Source organism: Dipteris shenzhenensis, chromosome 29, assembly GCF_047967505.1.
Source record: "Dipteris shenzhenensis isolate YYH24624 ecotype China chromosome 29, Dip_SZ_1.0, whole genome shotgun sequence".
NCBI lineage: Eukaryota > Viridiplantae > Streptophyta > Polypodiopsida > Gleicheniales > Dipteridaceae > Dipteris > Dipteris shenzhenensis.
The window spans coordinates 24,438,866-24,465,517 of NC_141624.1; the positions used below are offsets into that span (position 1 = coordinate 24,438,866).

Sequence of the window (26,652 nt, forward strand, 5' to 3'; positions counted from 1 at the left end):
TCCTTACTTCTCTCCCACTCTCTTCACATGGTATCAGAGCTGGGTTCATGGTAAGGAGCTCAAGGAAGCAAACCAAGTTCACAGTATCTTGGTAAGAGGATCAGTGTTGCTTTCCTTTTTCGAGTTTGAGAGCAAAACTCTGCAAGTAGCACAGCTGGAAAGTGCAAGAGTGCACTGTCTCAGATTGGGACGCCCTTCGCGGTGCGACAAGAGGGTAGTATATGCTATGGGAAAGGGCAAAGCCTATGGTGACATTTTTTTTTTATTCGAGGCCATTTCGGGGCCCGTTTTGGTGGCAGAAGTTTTCCGCAGGCACTCAGAACGGTGCCATGTTGTTGCTATGCGACCACTGTTCTGCAAGTCGATGAAAATTTATCGTAGAAATTGCATCGTATGCCTATGCATAGAGATATTGGGAGTGACAGAATCATTCTTATTGCCTGTTGATGCAAAATCGTCGCTAGGAAGTGACTGTGTGGTCAAATACCACTTTCATCAGTTTTGCAGATTTGCCCTTATGAGGCAGAAGTTGTGTTTTTTGCAGTGACAGAATATTTTTGCTGTGTTCGGTAATGGCGTCTGATGCTCTTTCACAAATAGTCACTGAAAAGCTTGACAAGAATAACTTCCCAGCATGGAAGTTTAGAATCACGAATTTCCTTAAGGGAAAAGGCTATTGGGAGTTCATTATTGGAGCTGAATAAGAACCAGTTATTCCTAATGTTCCCAATCAACAGGAGTTGCACGCATTTAAAGGCTGGCATGAGAGAGCCAGGAAAGTTATGTACTGGCTGTCTATCAGTATTTCAGATTCTATGATTGTGCATATTTAGGATGCAAGCATGCCGAAGGAGGCATGGGATACTTTGAAAAAAATGTATAGCACAAATACGCAAGCCAGGAAAATGCAGCTCAAGCAGGAGTTGCATAATGTGCAGAGAGAAAATATGAGCATCAATGACTACCACATGAAGGTGAAGAAGATTGCAGATGCACTTGCTTCCATTGGGTCGCTAGTGGAAGATGATGATTTAGCTTTTATGACCTTGAATGGTCTAGGAAAGGATTATGCACAGTTCCAGACATCCATTGCCGTCCGTGAGAATTTTCCTGATTTTGGGGAGTTGATTGCTCTTCTAATTTCTGAAGAGCAGAGAAATGGTGGTGCATCTTCTTCAGGAGGAACTTCAAAAGAAACTGTCTTCTACTCAAATGCTGGAAGAGGTAGAGGCAGAGGTAGAGCAGGCCGATCAGGAGGCCGTGACAGAAATCAGAATATGCAGCAAATTCAAGAAAACCAGTCCTATGGAGGAGGACATGGTAACTCTAGAGGCAGGGGAAATGCAAGTAGCAATGTTGAATGCTACTACTGTGGTAAAATGGGTCATATGGCTAAAGACTGCTACAAAAAGCAGAATGACATCATGAATGGAAAATTGCAGCAAGGCAATTATGCATCCTCTAGTAGACAGGGTGATGACAGAAATGAGCATTTGTTTATGGTGCAGCACATGATCAATTCTATGACAAGTGCAGAAGAAAGCAATGATGTGTGGTATGTTGACTCACGTGCGTCAAACCACATGACAGGTCATGCAGAATGGATGCAGGATGCAAGGAAAATGGAAAGACCACGATTTGTGGAGACTTGTGATGATACTGCACATCCTATTGTGCAGATTGGTAAAATTCCTTTGTCTATGCAGGATGGGAAAAACATATACCTGTCTGATGTATTTCATGTCCCGACTATCACCAGGAACCTGGTTTCTATTGGTCAAATGGTTGAGCAGGGAAGAAGAAGGGCAGGATGTTTACATTGGATGTTGAGGATATGAAAAATAAAGGTCGCTTGATAGCAAAAGGGAAGAAGAAGGGCAGGATGTTTACATTGAATGTGGACATGCGTGAATTGAGTGCAGCAATGTTTGCACATGGGACCGGTGTAGTTGCAGATATTGATATCTGGCATAAAGGCGTTAGTCATGTTAATATACAACGACTTAAATTAATGCAAGCCCAACTTCACATACCTCAGTATGCGTCTAGCCGCATCCAAATGTGGTTTCCTTGGAGCCTGCATAAACTGACTTACCAACCCAATAGCATAGCGCAAATCTGGCTTGGTAATAGTCATATAAATCAAACTTCTTACTATGCGTCTGTACATAGTAGGGTCTTCCAAAAGCTCACTTGCATCTGCGCTTAGCTTCACATTCTGCTCCAAAGGAACTGAAATAGCCTTATAGCCTATCATCCCATATTTGGACAGCATGTCCAATCCATACTGCCTCTATAAGAGCCATATCCCACTTGTGGATCTAATCACCTCAATGCCCAAGAAGTAATGCAGCTCTCCCAAATCCTTCATCGCAAACTTCTGCTTCAATAGAATTTTCACATGAAGGATATCTTCATCACTATCACCTGTGATGATCAAATCATCAACATAAATGACAAGCAGCATAATACCTTTCTCTCTTTTTCTCACATAAAGTGAGAAATATTCTGTGGAAATCTGAAAGCCAATAGTGACAAGATACTGTCCTATCTTGTCAGACCATGCTCTGGGTGCTTGCTTCAAGCCATACAAGGCTTTCTTCAACCCCTGCAAACAAACTCAGGATGAACATCATGCACATAACCTGGTGGCTACTCCATATAGACCTGTTCTTGCAAATCACCATGCAAGAAGGCATTCTTTACATCCATCTGATGTAAAGACCATCCCTTTGATGCAGCCATAACAATGACTGCTCTTACGGTTGCCATCCTTGCAACCGGACGGAATGTTTCTTCATAATCAATGTCAATTTTCTGTGCATACCCCTTGACAACTAATCTTGCCTTGTATTCACTCACAGAACCATATGCATTGTGCTTCACCTTATAGACCCACTTGTAGCCAATGGCATTCTTGTCTTTAGGCAAAGGCACCAATTCCCATGTAGCATTTGCTTCCAAGGCATCCATTTCTTCATCCATGGCTTTCTCCCATTTTTCTTTTTCCATGGCTTGCTCAAAAGAAGTGGGTTCTGATTCATGTATCACTTCGACCATATAGGCATAGTGAATGGTTTTAAATCCATCATATTTCAGCCTATCCACAGGATACTTAACTCTGGTAGACCTACGCAAAATAGGCTCACTACCAGGTGCTCTAAAAACATCCCTTGTCTTCCTTACTCCAGGTGTAACAACAGAAGGAATACCCAACTCATCATCAAGGCTCTGTTTTGAGCCACTGGATTCACCATCCACATAAGAGTGACCTGCATTCACATCAACCATGGGCTGATCTACTTTCTCTTTTCCCTTTTGTGATACTTGCATACCACTATCTGCATTGCTTTGAGGAGATTCTCCTAATCTCAATCTACCTATCCATGGCGAAGTATGTGAACCACTGCTAGAGGACACTATAGGTCCACTAATATTTTGTGATTGCTAGTGTGAATTATGTGCAGCATTACCATTTTGTGCATCTACATCATCAATCACATTTACTAGTTTATACCAGCTGCTCATCTCATAAAAAACAACATCTCTGCTCAGTGTAAACTTACGAGTAGAAGGGTTATAGCATCTATACCCTTTCTACTACGGAGAATAACCAATAAAGATGCACTTCTCAGCTTTTGGATCCAACTTGGATCTCAACTCATCTGGCACATGAACATAGGCAATGCAACCAAAAACTTTCAAATGAGAAATATCTGGTTTCCTACCAGTATACCTCTCCTCTGGCGTCATGCCATGTATTGCTGCAGTGGGAGTCCTGTTCATTATGTAGACTCATGTAGCAACTGCTTTAGCCCAATAATAATCTGGTAGGTCTTTTTCATTGAGCATGGCACGAGATACCTCTCCAATATGCCTGTTTTTCCTTTCTACAAGTCCATTTTGCTGTGGGGTATGACTGCATGAATATTGCTGCTTTATGCCATGCTCTTGTAGGAACCTTACAAACTCATTTGGTACTCTCCCCCTCCATCTAACCTTAGGCATTTTATTTGCAGGCCTGTTTCTTCAAAAGCTTTGAAATTCCCAAACACTTCACTTTTCTTTTTCATAAAATACACCCAAACTTTTCTGTTGTAGTTATCAATAAAAGTGACAAAATAATGACAGCCTCCAATAGATGCATCTTTAGTAGTCCACACATCAGAGTGGATTAATTCCAATGGCCTCTTACTCTCTTGAACATGTCTAGGAAATGGTTTCCTCACATTACAGTATGGTATGCAAGATAATATGAAGTTGTATTCGGAGAAGGTTAATGGAGTGGTGCTTTCTAAGCTTTCGCCTGTTCGCGATTCTTGTCGATTGCCTTCAAGTTCGTGTTTTTACTTGTTTTATTTGGTGTGTTTTGTGACTTTAATCTCTTAATGATTTTTTTCTGTTTTAGTTTGTGTGGATCTTCCTACAGGTGCTACTGATGTGGTTGTTGTTAATGTTGGTGCTTTGGGTGTATCGGGTATTTATGTGTTTTTTTGTTGTTCGTGTATTTTTCCTTTGTGTGTTTTCTATTAAGTAAATTATAAAATTGTTTTGTCATTTTAGGACATGATCTTGGAGATAAGATTGATATAGAGGAAGTTGCTGATGTTCCTGTTGCTGATGTCATTGCTTCTGGTGGATCAGTTTCTCGAATTCTTGGTTCGGTTTGTTTTGGCGCAATTTCTTCTGTTGTGAAGGATTTTCTTCGACTTGATTTGGTTTCGGCTGGAGTTTGCATTGGTGGTAGTTCATGTGTTGCAGTTGGTGGGATTTCCGCTAGTGGAACCTTACATTCCTGTTGTTGATGTAGTTTTGAAGGAGTGCATTAACGGGGAAGATAAGGTTGGGCATTGTGGTGTAGATATTCCTAGTTCAAAGGAGGATGTTGTATGCTCTTCTCCGTGTGTTTCCGATGGTCGCCCTGGACTGATGGATTATGGCTCGCTCTACGATGGGGAAGACAATGCTGGAATTTTGGACGAGTTGAGTCGTGTGTCACCTGTAGTTGCTCGTGCTTTGGGTCTTCGCTATCGTGGTGGTCCGGTTTCTGTGCTGGATGGACCCGTTTTCAACAACTGCGTTGTGCAGTTTATCAATAAATCTCGATTTTGTAATTGGATGATGGAAGGGAGATGCATGGACGGGAGATGTCATTAAGAGTGTTCACGGCATTTCGTTGACGGAGTTGTATCTACGGTGTCTACGGGAGCGTTTTGTCGCCTTTTTTCGACATTAGTTGCCATTTTCTGGTTTCTCTAGTTCCTGTTACCGATTCAACCGGTTTGTATATATTTTTACAATCATAAATAAATAAAATGCTTTTCACGTTTTTGTAATTGAGTTTCTATGTGTTTTTTAGTGTAATATATTTAATTTGTTTTATTATAGTTTGAATTTTTAAATTTTGTTGTAAATTTAATATGGTCGTCGTAAATTAGCCAGTCAACTTTAATGTGTGGGGTTATGATTATTAGAGATCAAAGATCCAACGGACCCCAGCCGTTGAGGGGGGGGGGGAAGCAAATTGATGGGCACCGAGAAAAGGTGTTAAAAAGAAATAAGAGACCTCTTTATGACGAAGTTAAAACCGGCAATTGTTTACATAAAGAAAAAAAACCAGGGATGGTATTACAAAACCACATGAGTCCATTCACTTTGTCAGTGTTTCTACTTCTGTCTCTGTTGCTGTTTGTGTTTCTGTTTCTGTTTCTCCTGCTTCAGCTTCTGCTTCTGCTTCTGTTTCTGTTTCTGTTTCTGTTTCTGTTTCTGTCTATTTCTGCTGCTGTTTCTGCTTCTGTTTCTGCTTCCGTTCCTACTGCTTCTGCTGCTGCTGAATCGAGCTCCTTTCCTTCGGCGCATTTCCTGCACTGCAGCCGCTCTTGCTTCATCTATTTCATATATGATGAGCCGACCTCTTTTACAGATTCGCGCCACATCGGGGAACGGGAATTGCATGACCACATTTCGTGCTTCCAGGCTTCAACTTCGCCGCCAGATCCGAAAGATTTTTGGGAGTGGACGAGGCGGGGTCCCCGACGGTAGCAGTTCGTGAGAGGATGAACGCGTTACGGGCGGGATAGGGAGAGATATGTATCTTCTCCACAGAAATTGGCGTTCCTGGATGAACGGAAGTTGGCGTTCCTGGATGAACGGAATTGGATTCAAGCAAGCAGATAGATTTCTTTTGCTTGAAGAAGGCTTTGAGTAAGCTTAAACTTACACACTCAGTGCAAGGTACATGTTGTTGATAGGCTTGATGCGCCCGGAGAACCAACCGAAATCCGTCTCAATTGCTACTTATGTCGATTGCGATTCCCTCCTCTGTTGCCAAACAGCAAAATCAATAGTCAGTTGCACCATGGAGTGAGATCGATGGGTAATTCGCGCTTCAAATTTTCCCAGCTTATGCCTCGTATGTGGTTCTACAAGGTGAAAGAAATAGGCTATGCAACTCACACGGGCAACCTCAGCACTTATTCCGACAGCAAATCTGCATCCCAGCGGGGGAAGCGGCCAGGAATGCATGTCGGGAACGCAACATCTTCAGTCAATCGCAAAGCAACGAACATCCATGTCGACATTCCTCAGGCGCCAGAAAGCACTCCACTCAATCAATGCGCGACGATCGCAGAAGAATCAGGTATGCCGGAGACGGAAATTGTAGTTGGCACTCTAGATTCGGAGTTCTCGTGCTCTACTGTCTCACAAAAGTGGACTACCTGTACCAAATCAGCATGCTTGGACGGAGCGAGGTCTACAAATCGCTTTAGCCTCAGCCGCAGTGTGGATTGCAATGCGAATGAATTACACGCTCCTCACATTTCTTCTGCTTCAGAAGGGAAGGCCAGCTTACAGGGGAAGGGGTTTCATTTGGACTTGCGCGAATTAGAGCGCAAGCTGAATGCTCTCGGCTCAGAAGCTGAGACGAGAACGTATTACAACACTCCAAATTTTTCAGTTGCATTGCCTAGTCCGATTCTCGACGGTTACTCCTTTAAGAATTCATCTTTGGAGGATGGAAATTGTATCAAGAAGCCGTCTTACGAAGAAGGCAAGTATTCTCACGGCGGTGCAAGCTCCAACGCCTCTACCAGTTTCCGACAAAGCACCTCATCATCTGATACTAGTTTCGAAAGAGCGTCGAGTTCTGTGTGCGAGAGGGACCTTTCTTCCCTCACGGCCAGTGAAGGAAGTAACGATCTCTTCACAATCATTGATGAGATCGACATGCCGGAGCTGCAAAGGTCGTCTCGACTAAATGGAAAGCAGGACGAGAAGATGGTGAAGGCAACCGAAAGCCCTTTGCATTGTGGTAGCTATGCTGGTGTCTCCCAGAGACAGAATCGCAACATTTCTATCAGATATGCATCCGAGAGCGAAGTAAGTCCAGCCAAGTTCGAGGGTATGCGAAGCGACTCTTCCGAGCAAACTCCCCTGCAGAACCGAGCGGTGAAATATGAAAGTAATGCCTGCAAACTTCAACATCGGAGCAAGTCTTACAACAGATTTTCATATTCTGCGAGCAAAGAAAGGCTGCTTTCTCGCAGGTTGAGCTTCGAGAATTGTAGTGCCTCTGCGCTGAGTGAGAGTGACTTAGAAACCGTCCCCAAAAACAACACCAGATTTAAGCAGCTGCAGCAGTTGAGCCGTTCTCCAGACCCAGGCCTGTTCAAGGTCCCCCGAAAACAATCTGCAGTGCGGCAAGCGTCTTCCACGCTTAATTGTACTGAAGAAGACCAATTTTCTCATTCCAAAATTTGTAGCAGAAGATCATCCACCGACAATCGATGTTCTTATCAGAACCTGGAAACGACAAGCACAATTGGCGAAATCGAGGGATCCAGTTGGTACAAAGGTACTCTGAGGGTCTTCAAGGAGAAGCCAGTAGAGCCAAGTTGCCAATTCAAAGCTCGCAGCAAAGTTTTCGACAATTATGCAATGGTGAAATGTTCTGATGATCCACACCAGGATTTCAAAGAATCCATGGTGGAAGTGATCATTGAGAAAGAATTACACAGCGCGAATGATCTGGTGGAGCTATTGCAGTGCTATCTCACTCTTAACTCCGAGCAATATCATGCTACTATTGTGAAAGTATTCGGCGAAGTATGGTCTGAATTGTTTGCTCGATGATGAGCTGTTTCAAGCAGTTCCTCTGCATCATTGTAATATGGCTAAGTAAAGGAATTTTCAGATTGGTTGAAGGTCTACTGTCTTTGATTTGAGTTCAGTGATTATTTGATTTGAGTTCAAAGATTTTGTTGAATGACGGAATTCTGATTGGAAGACATTACGTTGTTTGATGATGATGAATTTGTGAAGTATTTCTGCATGAAAATGAGCATGTTTGGTGGCTTTGATTGGTCTTGGAAGCTTGCTTGGGGTCGCTATGTTTTCAAGAATGTCTTCTTCGTTGGCAGCTCCTACCGCAGGCATCGAATCAAGAATGCTGCGTGGACGATCAAAAATTGTAAATTGCTGCGTTGCAATGCATTATATGTGTGCTGCTGCTTAGTTTGGTGCTGGCACGAATTCCTTTCATGTGTTGCATTTTCCCGTCTTCACAGGAGACGGATCTGTGTTTCTACAGCGCAGGTGTTGTAATTAAAAAATCCATGGCATTTTAGAAGAGATAGCAGGGCAGCTCACGCAGTGCTTCGCGTAATCCAAGATTCAGAAGCAAGGCGATGGGAAACAACATCGTGACATCGTCTTTCCTAATAAGCAAGCAATTGGGAATCGGGATTGCTGTGCGATGCTTCCAAGACTCAAGTTCCGATTTCTCGAGTGATGATGCGTCGAAAAATCCTTCCAACTCTGCACAGCTGCGTGCGGTGAACGTAATGACTGGTTATGTGCCGCTGCGATCGACGAGAAGAATTGTTGGAAGCTGGAGATGGAAAATTTACGCGGGAGTTCTGCTTATTAGTTGGAGATGATAATATGGCCTCACAATTCGCTTCGCGCCATAGAATCAGCACAGCAGCATCAATTTCATCATCGGATTGGAATACGGAAAGGCAGAGGAATGACATTATTGAATTGAATGTAGTCTGGAAAGCTGCAGCGAATGGAGTGGTACTGGAATGAGGGAGAGGGATGTTGCGATTTGCGGGAGCTTCAAGAGCTTCATTACTGTACTGCAAACTACGTAGATTCGAGGATCATTCATCCACGTTGAAAAGTCTCAATAAGTTGCCTTTCGTTAACGTAGAAAGCGTGCCTCGTGGGCCTTTCCTACTCACCAGCCTTTCACAGGGCGCACCCACCTGGGACACCCCCAAGAAATTGGGAAACCTCCTCCCAATCCCCTTATGCCAAGTTTTCATGCACTGTCTCTAAGAGCTTGCTTTTTGGCAACATGCAGCTTTGTAGCAACTGTCTAGAGCGCCACTGGACGCACACCTCCAAGACCAACATGGGAACTGAACAAGTGCACAAGGCCACTAGTGCTGCGCATCTCCCACCCCTAGCATTGCACCGTGAGAGCATGGAAACAACCTCCTTAAGATCCACTTTCTATACACCTGATCACCAAATATCCATAAAGCATTGAACTGCATTTGCGATAGGGAGCGTTTTTGTCATGGAGCATGTAAGTACTAACTTGAAATTGAACTTGAATCCTACCATTTTATATGGACATGAGACACGACACAGGGTCTGTTAAGACCTGATTCTCCCTGCAAATGTCAAGGGTGGTGATTTATTGATGTCCAAACCATTTGTGCGAGTTGAAGCCCAACAAATCCATGGAAAAGGCAATGCTCACAAGAGCTCATAATTGATCCTCGTTGCAGTTTATATAATATTGTGAACCATATGAATAAATGTGAACATCCTTCAATCTTGCATCCAACTTGGCTTTCTTTGCTCCCTCGCATAGAGAACATGCATCAAAAGAGAGGGATGTTGCAAGAATTAAGATTGAAAACAAGCAATCTTCTATGGACAAGGAATTTAAAATACTTGTATGATAATATATAATATAATCATTATAACTCTTTACATAGTAAAGAGTTATAATTCGAGGAAAGGGACCCTTCCCTAGGCATCAAGTTTTTGAGCATCAACAATAAGTCTCACAAATGAATAGAATACTGGCATATTACTTGAACGTTAGTGATTGTATTCATATTGCAACTCAAGAAACCAATATCTTGCACGCACCACGCACATAGATCTCTTTCACTTTCTGCAAATATGAAAAAATATATACAAATCAGAAGGCATATTAAAACATTCTATCCATTTTTCATGAACTATGCTAAAATTCAAATTGATAGAAACTTATAAAACTAATGAGGGACAAGAGTTACCTAAAATCTTGTCAATATGTATGGAGGGTTTTGGTTTTCTCTTGGTAGGACACTCCTTGTGGTTACAACTAGGTTGCAGTAGGTAGCCTTTCTGTCATGGCTCTCACTCCAAATTGGTCCTGAATCCTCACTATTATCCAATTGGAGTTTCAGTAGCAAGGTAGTGAGCTTTGTCCAACAATTACTCAATCAAGTGATGGCAAGAAAGAAAACATGCAATTATCTCCCTCCTTATATAATAGATTTGCGGGAAGAATGAATAAAAAAGTATGCTTTTAGATCAAATCCGGAAAGGAGTGTTTTAGTCCCTTAGATCAATCTAAAATCAAGGGCCTAAAATTATACACGTGGCTTATGGAGAGCTCACAAAAGTTTGCTTTTCTAGTAAGCACGTTTCAAACCCTTGGATCTTCATAAAGATCAATGCATATAATCACGACACATGGCTTAACGAGGGCTTAGAAAATGAAAACTTCCTTCTAGGCTACCTACTGTAAACAATGGAAACAACCTCCCTTTTGGTGTCTTTCACAATATGCAACTTCCTTTGTTCTATCTGCTTCTTTACTAGGTCTCTGTTAAATTACACGGCGCAGCGGAATAGAAATTGAACAAAGAATAGAGAGTACACAGCAAACTGGAGAGGAACAAACTTTTCCTTCAATACTGATGTAGTACAAATGATGGCTCCGTCCACTCGTGCACTCCCACAGTGAAGCTTAGATGGCGATCTAGACAGATACTAGGTGAAGAGCTACTAGCTGGAAGATCTGATCTGATCTAAACTGATCTAATACAATGGACTAGGGAGGTCGCCTCTTTATAGCTATGAGGGCGGTAGTCGGATCAACGTAGATAATGGAGTCAACTAGTCGACCTAGTCGATGGAGCCGACCTGTCAACCTAGTCGGTGGAACTGACTAGTCGTCCATGGAATATTCAGGAAATATTTCCTATACCGTCGCCTCAGGGGCTCCCGCCCCCGAACCCCCACCAGGGGGGCCCCCCCTGGGACCCCCCAGCTAGGGGCCAGCTAGCCCCCAGGCCCCAGTCAGAATAAGGGGCTCCCACATAATCACCTTTCTACCATCAACAATCTCATTGATAGACCTCATCTAACATGCAAGTCAAGATCCATCCAGTGTCCCAGGCTCACACATGGCTTCTCCTCATATGGGGGCCTTACAACTTGAGCACCTTGGACCACTAGTGGTTATGAGGAGGGTGGGGCATTGAGCATATCTAACAGTCTCTACCTCCACGCTCATTCCCCAGATATCAAAGAAGCCTACGAATTGAGACTGCAAGAAGCCGGAGGGAGCTGAGTTGAGAAAAGAGTAGATGCATTCTAGAAACCTATAGAATCATTGTTGCTTCGAGAAAACTAGCTTGGAGGATCACTAAGTTCTGTTTCTTATGATTGTCGTTATGTTCTTCTTCTTCTTCTTGTCATGCAAGCTTCACCCAAATGTAGAATCAATCTATCACCTAAATCATCATTTGCACTCCTACTACAGAATCTACGCTTTACAAATCAACGGTCTCATCTTCTTTTCTATTGCACCATCCTTCAAGATCACCTCAAACTCATTGCTCTCAATTATGTGCATCTTTCCAATCCTTCTATTGCATTACTTTTAGTAATTTATCATCTGCCTAGCCTTTAGAAGCCAACAACAAACTATATTCACTTCTTTTTCTAAACTTCAAGAGTTGAATTTGCCTCCAAACTTCTCATAGAATTTCCCAATCTATACAGTGCTTATTATAGAAGTCTAGCATGAGCTACGCAATACAGTGCTTATTATAGAAGTCTAGCATGAGCTATGCAATACAGCTACACAGGGCATGTCCAAACGTGAATTTGGACCCAACACTGATGGCATTCAACAATGTAATGATGCCCAAGAAGTTTGGCAATGCATACTTCATGAACTTGCAAGAAGGGATGGGGCCACCAGCGTCGGATCAGGTGCTATCGATGGATACAAGGATGAAGGGGACGGTGAGCTGGATGGTGCAGTCCTACGCATAGAGCAATTGACCACACGAATACCATTTGAGTGCTATCAACAACAACAAATCATGAACTCACTATCACAAAAGCGCTAACACGACCAACATGTCTTTGGGCCAAGCTAAAGGGTGCCTCAGTTGCTGTGAACTATTAAGGCCTCATTGGCATGAAATGCTTGAGAATTGGCATCTTATTTGTTAAACATAGGCCCTGCATTTTGTAGGTTGATCTCATTGAAAAGCAAGCAAAAACACTTCACGAAGGGCCAAGCTCCACTGTGATTCCTTTCATCACTCAAAGTTCAAGTTTTGGATAAACAAAGAGGGAGGAGGAGCAAGTTTGTGTGTGTGTGTGTGTGTGTGTTTCCTAACCATAACTAATTCCAGAAACTCCAGAATTCAAACTTCAAACTTCATTCCGCATATTTATTTCCAATGTACATAAGATTGCCAAGCTATAGGATCGTGTTATCAAAATCAGTTTTAAGTAGAAGCCACCACGATCTCTATTCATTTTCATTAATCAAAATTTAAGAAAGGGGATCATGATTTTTTGAACTGCAACCCATTCCTTTTATGTTCACAAGCTAGTATTTTCTCCATTAGAGCTTCTCCTTAGCCAAAGTAAGTTGTTGCCTGATTATATATTGTAGAATTTCCCACAGTATTCAGAAATTGTACTTGTTCATATCAAAAAAGATAGGCAAGGTTCCTCTTTTTCATATGTCTAACTCCTTTTCTTGCCTAGATGACATCACACAAAAATATAAACTTCTTCATAAATAATAAAATAGTTTCCTATGTATGTCCCAAAAATGCTCCAAAGGAGTCCCGCCATGGGCTCTCCATCATGATCAAGGTATCATATTGGTTCATCCCCCTTTTTGATGGCGAATGTCCATGCCATCGTTTTCCCATTATATCCCCACCAGAGCTATCATACATGTCTTTTCGAGAATCTTGTAGAGAAGTGCAGGGACTCACTTGCCACCATCCAAACAAAACAACTACAGCTAGATTCCAAAGGGAACGCAAGCTTCACAACCCCTGCATAGTTGTTAACTGTGTCAGTCCACAAAAATCATCAAACACGACCTAGGAGCTCTTAATTTCTTACTTTTTAACCAAGTAAGTCATAGAACATTATAAATAATGTTGCCAATACCCTGTCTCAGATAATAAGTCATATATACACTCTAATAATGAAATTTCCTCTCTCTATTCCACTCCATATTGTAAGCATAGAAGTAATCTACCAATTCATACAGTTCGTAAGCAAACTAGCACGATAAACAGCCAATTTTCCCAAAAGCATAGCAATATTCTTTTAGCAATAACCTTTTATAACTAATCCACTAGACACTTTTCTTGTATAGAACTACTTTGAGGTCTATTGACTATATAAATTTAAGTAGGTCCACCATTTTTCAATTATGGGCCTGCGTAAACAAACCTCCTTCTCATTAACAATTCTTTAAAATTTGATCGAAAGTAAACCAAGGCTTATTACTGGTTACTCACAGTAACCTCACATCCCCCTTCTTTTAACTCCATGTCAATCTACATGATTCATGAGAACATCCTAGGAGCTCTCAATTTTTTGAAGATAAATCATGTTTCAAAATCATGAGTGTTACTTTTCTAGTGAACAGTGCCAACCCATTCTGGCACAGCAATAATCTATCATAGATCGTAGTTTAGGATTAATCTCACAAAGGGAACTACCCAATATTTAAATCTTACCCATAATTGCTACTAATGTTAACAATTACCAGTAGCAGCAGATCCCTCATTACTTAACATTAGTAGATCTTAGAAGTAAGAATCCAACAAGGTCAACATAAAGTATGAAAAACAATCGTATATTGAACTATATTATTGCTCGTAGCTACTGCTGGATACACATTCCATTATTAGCTGAAGCCATCTCAGTCTATATGGGCTTATGCAGCTGCCATAGGGGCCATACATTGAGACCAATAACCCTCCTCCTCAGTCAGGTGACAAGATACGAGGATGCAAAGGCAAGAAGACAAGAAGAAAGGGCCCTCTTTCGTACACACCACGGATCTCATGTGTCATACCCTCAGTATCTAAGAGCACTTCCAAAGGATATTCATGTGGATTGGCTACTTGATGAAATGGAGAAAGCAGAGAAAGACGAGGGGATGCATATCACAATGGAAGAATGGGAGTATGCTAGGGGATGCATGAGCAAGGTCGGTATATAGAATGTTATGCACAAGTTAGGAGCTTTCAATAATTTAGATTGCTTATTTAATTGATTTTTTCTTGGTGTAGTGCACTATGTTCAATGCTATATGGTGTGAGGGCAAGCATTTTCGAACACAACAGATTGATGATAAGAGAAACACACAAGATTGTGGCATCCGATGCTAGCTTTGAGGGAGCCAATGGAGCCATGGATGATTATTGTGGCATAATCCAAGATATTATTAAGCTTGACTTTCGACGCTTCTTTGTGTATGTTTTGGATGTAAAGTGGTTTAAGGACGTGGTGGAGAGAGGCCCTAATGCAACAATCAAAGCTTTTCACCAGTGTTCTTCAGGCCCATGCGTGGTGCAATTTATGCCTCTTTTGGTTTGAATTTAAAGCGATACTCTGTATATGGAAATTAGACCAATGGATTTGCTCATAAATTTTAGGAATGTGTATAGGTTCATGGATGATATACTTATGGTTTATGTGGATTCACCTATTTCATTCTTTGACCTTGCACATGGGGGCGACTGAGCCATGGTGGATCTACCCCCTACAATTTTTGGAGATAAAAGAAACAATTGAGACTAAGTCCTTGTGCCCAGATGGCTAGATGATTGGCACAAAGGTTAATTTTCTTAATATGACTATCACAGTCACTTAGGGGATAATGGGAATGCAGTTACAACCAAATATGACAAGACAAACAATCTCCCATATCCGGTATATAAGTACATTTGGGATGATGGGAATAGACCAAAATCCTTTGCAGAAAAAGTGATACTTTCACAAGTAATGCCTATTCTATACAAGGAGAAACGTGAATTTAATGCCTTCTTACAATAATTGAAGGGGTCAATTGAGGCCTTTGGGAAGAATGGGTTTGATGAGAAAAGAATCTGATTTAAGCTAGTCCAAAATTTCCTAAACCAACCCTTCCCAGGTTGTGACCTTGACTTGAAAAGAATTACGAAATGGATTGGTAAGCAATACCTTTACTAACTATGTTTAGAGAACTTTTGATATTAATATACTTTTGGGAAGAATCCCGACCCACTCCAATGTGAGGGGTGGACTACTGCCCCAATGAGGATGTGTGTTGGACCTATGGGTTTGTGATTGGTTGAAACACACACACACACGCATGCGCACGCACACACACAAGCACACACACACACACACACACACACTTCCCATCACCTTACTCTTTGTAGAAAAGGAAGGGGAAGTAGTGAGAGGGATGAAGATAGAAAAAAAATGGATGAAGCTTATTGGGCAAAGGACCCATGGGGCCCTTGGGACCCCTAGGTTTCATTAGGTACCCTATAAGTCTCATATGAATTAATTGGGCAGTTGCACATTAATAAGGGTTATAGGGATTATTGGTTAAGGGGAATATTAAACGGTGTATACATCTTGGTTTTTAAAAAAATTGGATAGACGAAGTGACATTACAATTGGGATGGTCATACCAAGGGTTATGGGACTGAAGGCCAATAAGGCCAGCATCTGAGTGTGTAAGAACTATACGAGATTATAGGAGGGATTGCACCCTTGGGAAAAATTGTTGTTAGAGAAGTAATTTTGAGGGTGCCTTAGATGGTTGGCAAAAAGGGATTTACTGGCCGCCTTTTATCCCTTGGTTTCCAAGTAATTGACCCTCTATTTTGACCATTAGAATGGTTAGTGGGCGTGGTGCTGGCATGGCTAATAAGGAGGGATTAATCCTAATGTTTGAGGGATGAGATATTCTAAATATGAATGCCAAAATGGCACAAGGAATTTTCCATGGGGTGGTGAGGAGATTGAATGATTTCCTATAACCATAGGCTAAAAAAATAGGGATCCTATTAATTAAAGAATCAGTTTTTGTTTTTGAAAAACCACCAGATTGAGCAAAATACCGTGGTATTTTTGGAGCTAACCTTACGGACTGGCGGTTTGAGGAGTGGTGGTGTGGCACACTTGAGCGGACTTGTACTCGTTATCCCCAGTAATGGGGAAGTGGGGTATGTCCAAGGATTAATGGAGGGAATGGCTCGAGGTGGCCTGTATTGGTGCCAAAACATTGGAATGGATCTTGGAGACATTGAAGGACATTGAGCAGGCGAGAGTACACAGAGGAATGGTGCTCATTGATATCTTCATCTATTGGGATACTCGCTATTTGTTTGAACACCTCCCCTCCCAACCAGATATGTATGTTCCCTAATAGCCAATCATTTAGTTCAATACATCTCTCCAATGTTAAATGGATACAAGCTCCACCCTTCTTGTCAGTCCAAGCAACCCACTTCTTTTCAAAGAACACGCTAATCACTATTTGGTGACAATGCTAACAACCACATCCCCATCCAAGCTTGTTATGGCACTCTTGTCTTGATAGGTGATTGGGAGTACAGCATTATTGTTATCTCTTTTTCGAAGTACTGGCGTAGTTTATTAACTGTTATCTTAAGAAGGTTTGGTTCTTTTGTGGGGGCTTCAACTACCTTGGTGGTCATTTCCTCAAGGGTAACCATCTATCTATTCATCCAAACGAAGATCTCTCTCCAAAGGATGGGATTCCCCCTTAATAAGGCTACTATAGGCATATTTACTTCAGTGGACAAAAATGTTGCTATCCCCCCCACATCTTGAGGCTAGGTGATAGGCTCTCGGCCTTCTAGCTATGGCTCTTCAAAGCCATAAAATGGCATAGGGTCCTCTTCTGTATCTTGATGCAACGTGAGGTCCTCTTATAATATTTTGTGCCTTAAGAGAGATCGTCCCACTGATGTGCCGCCTGATCTTTCCTTATCTACACTTTTGAGGATAGGAGAGGCTTTAGGGGTTCTATTTAGGGCTTTGTAGTTTGGATGGATCGTGACCATGCCTTTGCTGGTCTTGAGCTGTTGCTCAAATTTCTCTTAACAATCTTGGACCAGATGTTGCAGCTTAGTGAGGCGTAACGGCTTTTCAATAATTAGGTCGGGGTATTCATGAGGACCCATAGGGGTTGAGTTATGCTTATAAGAAGATGGTTCCTCTCTGGCACTATCCTTGCCCCTAGACCAAGGGTTGGTAGGACTTGGAGCCAACAAGGTGTGTCCTAAAGATGTAGAAGTGGATACGGGAGTTGTGTCCTCTTCTCACCCACTTTGGATAATAACCTTGTCCAATCCCTTCCCTACTTTCATGACCCTTGTGTGACCTTTATCCCTAGGTTAAGTTGTGACTGCCTTACCTTCTTAGCCTGCTTACGAAGTTCCTTACTCATAGCTCTTGCTTGGGCCCTCGTGTCACATTTAGAGACACCAAGGAAACTTGACCTTTGTTAATGATCAACAAGTTGATGTTATAGTCCTAGGATCGATGGCCATTCAAAGGATCCTTCTCATTGGATAGCCTTTGTAAAGGTGGTCCTCCCCATATCCCAAACACAACAAAGAATTTGTGCTAGTAGCAGTTGTCGTAGGCAGGGTTGGTCATCCTTGTAGGGGCATTCCTTCAAGAAGTGAGGTCCTTGGCACTTATAGGCAAGCTATCAATTGGTTCGCTGGCTGGCATTTTGTAGGGATACTCACTAGCTCGATGTGTTCCTTGACAAGTATAGCACTACATAGCCAGTCTGTGGGGCAAGGTATTCGTATCACGGTCTCATTGCATGGTGGGAGCCGTTCAGTACACCGGGATGTATTGTTCGTCCTACATTACAAAATGGCTTTTCTAGGTGGATTGGTCCAAGGAACTCTCGTATGGCAAGGAGTTAATGGGCCAAGGGAGCATAATCTAGATCCTTCCCAAATCCTCCCACTCACTAGGTGGCTCCCCAATTATCATTTGGTTTATCGGGATGATCCGAGGTGGTGGAGGTTGAGGACATAAAATGGGAGGTTTTAAGTCCTATATGTTGAGATATTGAGCTTCACTTGTGATATGCTAGGGTGACCGTTGTGCATTTATGTCACCGACTTGTTAGCTGCAAATGCGGTTGGTACACCGCCCATGAATAATAGCTGGATGATAGCTATCTTTATGTACTCTAGTTAGTGGCTCAATTAGTATGCCACCTAGGTTAGCTGAGTTTGGTTTGAGACCCACATATAGGGTTCACCTATTCCTTTTGTACTTAGAGAGAGTTCTTTTGGCTTTCACAACTAAGAAGAGGAAAACTGTTCTTAGCCTCCACTTTTGTGTGTATTCCCCCATTGTGTATGTGAGAAAGCTGCTGCAAGTGAGACTCCTTACTTTTCCCCCACTCTCTTCACATGGTGTCAGAGCTCGGTTCGTGGTAAGGAGCTCAAGAAAGCAAACCAATTTCATGGTGTCTTGGTAAGAGGATCAGTGTTGCTTTTCTTTTTTCGAGTTTGGGAGCAAATTTCTGCAGGTAGCACAGCCGAAAAGTGCAAGAGTGCACTATCTCAGATTGAGATGCCCTTCGCGGTGTGGCGAGAGGGCAGTTTGGTGGTAGAAGTTTTCCGCAGGCACTCAGAAAAGTGCCCTGTTTTTTGTTGTGCAACCACCATTCCGCAGGTTGGCAAAAATTTACAGCAGAAATTGCATCGTATGCCTGTGCACAGAGATATTGGGAGTGACAGAATCATTCTTATTGCCTGTTGATGCAAAATCGTCACTAGGAAGTGACTATGTGGTCAAATACCACTTTCATCAGTTTTGCAGATTTGCCCTTATGAGGCAGAAGTTGTGTTTTTTTCAGTGATAGAATATTTTTGCAATGTTCTGTAATGGCATCTAATGCTCTTTCATAGATAGTCACAGAAAAGCTTGACAATAACAACTTCCAAGCATGGAAATTTAGAATGACGTATTTCCTTAAGGGAAAAGACTATTGGGAGTTCATTACTCGAGCTAAACAAGAACCAATTATTCCTAATGTTCCCAATCAACGGGAGTTGCAAGCATTTAAAGGCTGGCATGAGAGAGCCAAAAAAGTTATGTACTAGCTGTCTATCAGTATTTCAGATTCTATGATTGTGCATATTCAGGATGCAAGCATGCCGAAGGAGGCGTGGGATACTTTGACAAAAATGTATAGCACAAATACGCAAGCCAGGAAAATGCAGCAAGCAGGAGTTGCATAATGTGCAAAGAGAAAATATGATCATCAATTACCACATGAAGGTGAAGAAGATTCCAGATGCACTTGCTTCTATTGGGTCGCTAGTGGAAGATGATGATTTAGTTTTTGTGACCCTGAATGGTCTAGGAACGGATTATGCACAATTTCGTACATCCATTGCTGTCCGTGAGAATTTTTCTGATTTTGAGGAGTTGATTGCTCTTCTAATTTCTGAAGAGCAGAGAAATGGTGGTGCATCTTCTTCAGGAGGAACTTCAAAAGAAACTGTCTTCTACTCAAATGCTAGAAGAGTAGAGGTAGAGGTAGAGCAAGCCGATCTGGAGGCCGTGGTAGAAATTCAAATATGCAGCAAATTCAAGAAAACCAGTCCTATGGAGGAGGATGTGGTAACTTTAGAGGCAGGGGGAGCCAAAGAGGTCGTGGTGGATGGCAGAGAGGCAAAATGCAAACAGCAACGTTGAATGCTCCTACTATGGTAAAATGGGTCATATGGTTAAAGATTGCTATAAAAAGCAGAATGACATCATGACTAGAAAATTGCAGCAAGGCAATTATGCATCCTCTAGTAGACAGGGTGATGACAAAAATGAGCATTTGTCTATGCTGCAACACATGACTAATTCTGTGACAAGTGCAGAAGAAAGCAATGATGTGTGGTATGTTGACTCAGGTGCATCAAACCACATGACAGGTCATGTAGAATGGATGCAGGATGCAAGGAAAATGGAAAGACCAGGATTTGTGGAGACTGGTGATGATACTACACATCCTATTGTGCAGATTTGTTTATGCTGGATGGGAAAAAGAAATACCTGTTTGATGTATTTCATGTCCCAAATATCACCAAGAACCTGGTTTCTGTTGGTTAAATGGTTGAGCAGGGCTTGCAGGTCAGATTTAATCCTCATGGATGCTTTGTTGAGGATATGAAAAATAAAGGTTGCTTGATAGCAAAAGGGAAGAAGAAGGGCAGGATGTTTACGTTGGATGCGGACATGCTTGAATTGAGTGCGGCAATGTTTGCACATGGCACGGGTGTAGTTGCACATATTGATATCTGGCATAAACGCATTGGTCATGACAATGTATAGCGACTTAAATTACTGTAGGCCCAAAATATTGTTGTAGGATTGCCTAAGTTCAAGGTTGCAGAAATGCATAAGGTATGTGAAGCCTATCAATTTGGAAAACTAGCAAGGAAACAAAAAGCAAATTAGAAAAAATGACGTGACATGTTATTAAAACTAGAGTACATTAAAAAAAGAGGACTTCATGTTGTTAAAAGAGACAAAAAGTAAGATTTTAAAAAATCAAATTAGGAAAAAAACTAGAGTACATTTTAAAAACTAGAGTACATTAAAAAAAAAGCATGACACATTTGTACAAGAAGTAGATCATATAACTCAAAGCCATATGGTGTTAAAAAACACCTTCCATTAGCTCAGCCTAGAAGATGTCATCTTTGTCTCTTACAGTTACTTTAGAAAACACATAAGTCTATGGAATTAAATTTCACAGTTACTTTAAATTTCTATGGAATTAAATTTCCATCACTTGACTATTAAGTCATTAGAGAGAGCATATGTCCTCGAAAGTGCCTACTATGGCATTGGCTTCATGAAAACAAGCAGACTTTAAACTTGCAAGCCATGCGTAACCAGGGCTGGCATTGCAAATCTCCTCACAGACTCTCCTCACAACTTGTTTCGAATCTTTCGCCGACTTGTAAGCATTCAACAACTCTTCTTTTCTCTCTTGGCTTTCCTCATCTTCACCATTTTTTTCAATACAGCTTCTAGCCACTGCCATATCCTGTACGAAAATTTAACTCATTTGCATAAGAAGTACGTGATTAAAAGACTTAGCAAAAAAGAAAGCTAAGGATATTCACCTCTTTTGCTGAGTTCAAATCAAGCAACCATGTGCGTAACATATCCTCCTTGAATGATTTTCCCTTCATTGTTCCATACAAAAGAGATCTAAGACAGAATTTGAGTTCACTAAATGAAGTCAGGTAGTAAGTAGTCATTGTCTTAGAGGGAAAGTGGGAGAAGGAGAGTGAGGGAGTAATAGCGAGGGATGCACAGTGAGCTACCCCTCCTTCAAGAGTGATAGAAAGTGAGGGAAGACGTAAAGTGAAAGATGAATACAAGTTAATCAGAAGGACTAGGATGTAAGAAATAAGAGAGTGTTTGTGGAAGGACTACGATGGAAGATTACAAGTGCACTAAGGCACAATGTGTTCGCTATGATAAGGATAAGGGTTGGAATAAAGTGAGAGAAGCATTGGAAATGCTCTACTTTAAGTGAGTGGAGACTGTCCAACTGAATAAAATTTTGCAGAGCATTGCACAAACAACACACTATTCAAAATTTTTGGACTTGTGTAAAGTCCAATTTGAGAAATGGACCAAAAAACAGTCCAAAAATTTTGAATATACTAGTAATGTTGTTTTTTGAACTAGATTTGATAACTCAAAACAAAAGATTTGATGATTAAGTACTAAGAACATCAATGCATAACCAAATCTCTTACAAAGGTGGTCTACATAAACATCTTCATAACTTCAAAAAAATCTCTTACAAAGGTGATCTACATAAACATCTTCATAACTTCTTGTGAATTGAGCTACTATCACCTAAGAACATCAATAGATGACCAATTCTCTTAGAAAGGTGGTGTAAATAAACACCTTTATGTATAAGTGGTGTGCTCACATTTGAGTTTTTCCTTGATTTCGAAGAGCTACCAAACCTAAGGGCCTCCATGATTTCATACACTTTCCACCTAACACAACATAATATTGACATCAGCAAAGAACATATATATTTAATGCACAAAACTAATACCACATACACCCTAGTAGCCAGGTCCCTACTCACCAAGAACTTGGTCATGAGACTCTAGAGCAGCCTACTAGTCAGGTGCTTGGAACTGAAGAGCAAACTACTGAGGACCTTGCTACTGAGACTCTAGTCTTAGAGCAGCCTATTAGTCAGGACCTTGGTAGTCAAGGGCCTGGCATTGAGGACATTGGTACTGAGTAACATGATGGCTGACGGCTTTGTAATCACAAGTTTTGAACTTCTATGTAAAGCGAATATCTAATAAAAAGTTTACTACTTTTTTGATTTCTTTACTCTCATTATTGTGTATAAAGATTGTTTATGAGGTCCATTTTATTCTTAATGGTGTATTTTAAACTTTATGTCAAATGTATTTTTATAGTTAAGGGTGTTTTTTAATACCAAGTGAGGTGTATATGTACATGGTCACTTACACTTAAAAGGATTTATCTACACTACCTTTCTAAGGGGTTTATGTACACCACCTTTCTAAAAGAAATGGTCATAAAGGTATGTTGTACTTTAAGTGAGTGGAGCATTGGGAATTGATACTTTGCCATGAAATATATTACAAATATTACATCATCACATATTCATATCAAAATTCTCATCACAGAAGGTTATATTTCCTAATAATCACATCATCACACATTCATATCATAAAATTGTGTGCATGAAATAAATATATAAATATCATGACTAAATGCCACTTAAGTAATAAGTCAGAAATTGGTGTATAATCAACAAAAACTACATCATGATTCATACATTGCAACAAATAAATGTCAACCATAATATTCATGGAGTAAACAACATCATGAGAATATGCTCCTCATGCATATATACAAACACAACATCATACATGCATCACAACTCTTCTGATGCTTCTAGTGGAGACTGTGGCAACTCTTCTGATGCTTTCAATGGAGGCTGTGGTGCTCTAGATGTACACTCAGTCTCTACTTCTTCTGTAGTATGTAGTGCTTTCGGAGTAGACTCAGTATCCTCTTCCTTAAATGCAAGCGGAGGCTGTGGCAACTCTTCTGATGCTTCCAGTGGAGGCTGTGGTGCTGTAGGTGTAAACTGGGTCTCTACTTCTTCTGTAGTGTGCAGTGCTTTCACAGTAGACTCAGTCTCCTCTTCCTTAAATGCAAGCTCTGATATTGCTTCAGTTGCACGTTGTATTCTAATGGCAGCAATTAGGTCTCGAATGATTTCAGCCCTAAACAATTGTATATCCTCCTCTGAATATTTGAGCTCCAAAGAGTCTTCCGATGAGATCTATGGCTTAAGTGAGAAAATTTCTTTCAAAATCAACATGCAGTTGTAGGCAACTCTCCACCCACAACTATGCCCATCTTCCTGCTCTACTACTAAACGCTTTTGGAAGTCTACTGAGTCTTTGTACTGTCCTGTTTCTCTGATAGCAGATACCAACTTCTCAATCGAACTCCTCATCATGACATATTAAAAAACTTAGTGTGTCTATTACATAAGGTACATAATATAGAAGTAACAAAAGATTAATAGAATACTTACGTTTGCACTGAGCCATGAAAGCCTGCAATCGAGTTAACAAACCAACAATAGTTGTCTTCAAGGTCCCAAACCACTAGACTCCAATGTTCCCTACATGAATAATTAAGAACCATTATTATTTAACACAATGTTGCCAGTATAAGATGAAAATAAAGGTTGCCATGATACATCTCGTGATATGCCATAAATAGGACTCGCACGCCATGTAAATGTAAAGGGTGTAACCATTTACAAACATCGGCTATTGTCTTTCTACTATCGCTAAGTATAGGAGAAAGGAGGGAATCCAACATATACACACGGTTTTGTACGGCTCTACCAAATCGTGAGATAACTATACTGCACCAACAAATAAATGAATATTAGCTTATTAGATTTAATCAAAATATTGAATTATCAAGCAGAGAAAAAGTTTGTATCAAACCTGAGAATGGCCATCATAACGTTGTTATTGACCTCATTTGAAGCTCTAGAGAGGATTGAAATCTCCTCTCCCCCAAATTCAAGATACTGAGGTCTATGTTGAATCATAACCCTAACATTAAAAGAGCTTCGCAATTCTTCCAATGAAGCCATGTTTGTAGAGTTGAGGTCTTCTATCCCCTTTGACTCTTTGACGGCATTCATTTCGCCCTCAATGATTGCTCAAATGGTACATGTTATAAATGCATAGAGATGCAAATCCGTATATGTTGACAGTGTGGTGTCATTTTGTATCTAAAAAATTTGACCAAGTACCAAAAAGCAATTGTAGCCCACCGTCCATCCACAATTATAGATGTGGCTATTCTCTTGATGTGATACCTGACATGTTATATACTCTATTTATTGTGCCAAGTCACATTGCCGCATTACTATGTCGATAGCACCTACTAACTTTCGAGCTGATCTGCACATCAAAACATATAACAACAATGAATATGTGCATTGCATATCAATCTACATGTCAAGAAGTGACAACAAGTGTAGTCTATACTTACTCTAACACATTGCCATGGACGGATGTCAGTGAGTTGGCAAAGAAGCACTTCTTCGCAAGGATGTCCATGACTACCAGACTAGCAGCGTGTTTTTTTTACGCATGTGCATGACACGAGCAAAAATAGTATTTAATGCTCGATTGACCATGCAAAGCATATCCGATGGGAACAATACTTTTCCTACACCTTAACCTAGGTGGTATTGAAATTTCGCCAAAGAGGCACACCCATCCGATAAGTAGTACTTGGTTAGATAATATACCTAAGGGCGTGTTTTTTTGCAGATGTGCATATCACTATGGGAAGAACGTTGTATAATGCGTAATCGACCATGCAGAGCATATCCGATGGTGACAATACTTTGCATGCATCTCAACCTAGTTGAAACGGACTTACGTGAAAAGTGGAGCCCCCATCCAATAAGTACTTGTTTGATTAACACACTTAGGACCGTGTTTTTTCATGGTCAGTGCATGACACTGGGGCAAAAACGGTGTTTTATGCTTGATCGACAATGCAAAACATATCCGATGGGCACAATACTTTGCACACACCTTCAACTAGGTGGAGTTGACTTACATGCAAAGTGGCACACCCATCCCATAAGTGCTTGATTGGATAACATACCTAGCAGGCTCGTGTTTTTTTACAGATGTGCATGACACTAGAGCAAAAATAGTATTTAATGCTCGATCGACCATGCAAAGGATAACTTGGGATGTCCATTTGATGAGTACTTGATTGGATAACTTCTCCCACCAATAAATTCAGTACTAATTAAAAATTATAATAAATGAGTAGATTATTAAAAAGAGACTAATATTTATGTAATTGTTGCTACTGCAGCTTGCTTGCGAAGGACTCTCACAAAGGAGATGGCTATAGATTTTGTTCCAGGGATGGATGTGATTTTATGTAGCAAAAGAGAAGTAGTTGCATTTGCTACAATCCATGATAGTGATCCCAATTCAGTTTGCCACTTTCGAAGACTTGGCGAAGATAAGGTGGTAGTTACTGTATCAAAGATTCTTAGCGCACATGTTGAGCTAAAGTATAAATGTGGAGATATGGAAACACTTGGAGATGTTATGCCCTACAATACATCCAACAAATCATTTATAGCATGGGACAAAGATGAGACTTATGCAACAGACATTATCAAGAATACAAAGTGCACCACCTTGGATTTTACTATAGGGGACATTTTACAAATGAGATCATTTGCAAATAAGACTGTAGCAGAAGGTGAAGTATTGGGATTTGAACAAGTGGAGCAATGGTCATTTGCACAGATGAGGATTCTAAAAGTCACTGATGATGGTATGGTTGATAACATAACATCCTTATGTGATCCCTACTATGAGGTAGGCAAGAATATGAGATGGAGCACGCAATTTTTAAACATGAGAAAGAGGCACGTGGTTTTCAATGATAAAGACAAGGTATACTACAATATCAAAGGACCTAAAAAGCGTGCCCATGTGCCAGGCTCTATCACTTCAAATGTGGATGATTTCAATATACTCAATTATAGAAGTGACATCTTATCTGGAGTGGATGAGTTCATTGGTTCCGAGAAACAAAATGATTTTAGAAGTGAAGCCTTATCTGGGGTGGATGAATTCTTGCACAGTGAGAAGGGCAAAG

General features: G+C 40.9%; 1 protein-coding gene across 1 annotated transcript; it reads left to right on the plus strand.

Moving 5' to 3' along the window:
- The first annotated feature begins 6,372 nt into the window (after positions 1-6,372).
- On the plus strand, positions 6,373-8,133 carry LOC147882616 (uncharacterized). Its single transcript, XM_087400461.1, has one exon. It carries the CDS (start codon positions 6,373-6,375, stop codon positions 8,131-8,133), a length of 1,761 nt encoding a protein of 586 aa, XP_087256587.1.
- The last annotated feature ends 18,519 nt before the right edge of the window (positions 8,134-26,652 follow it).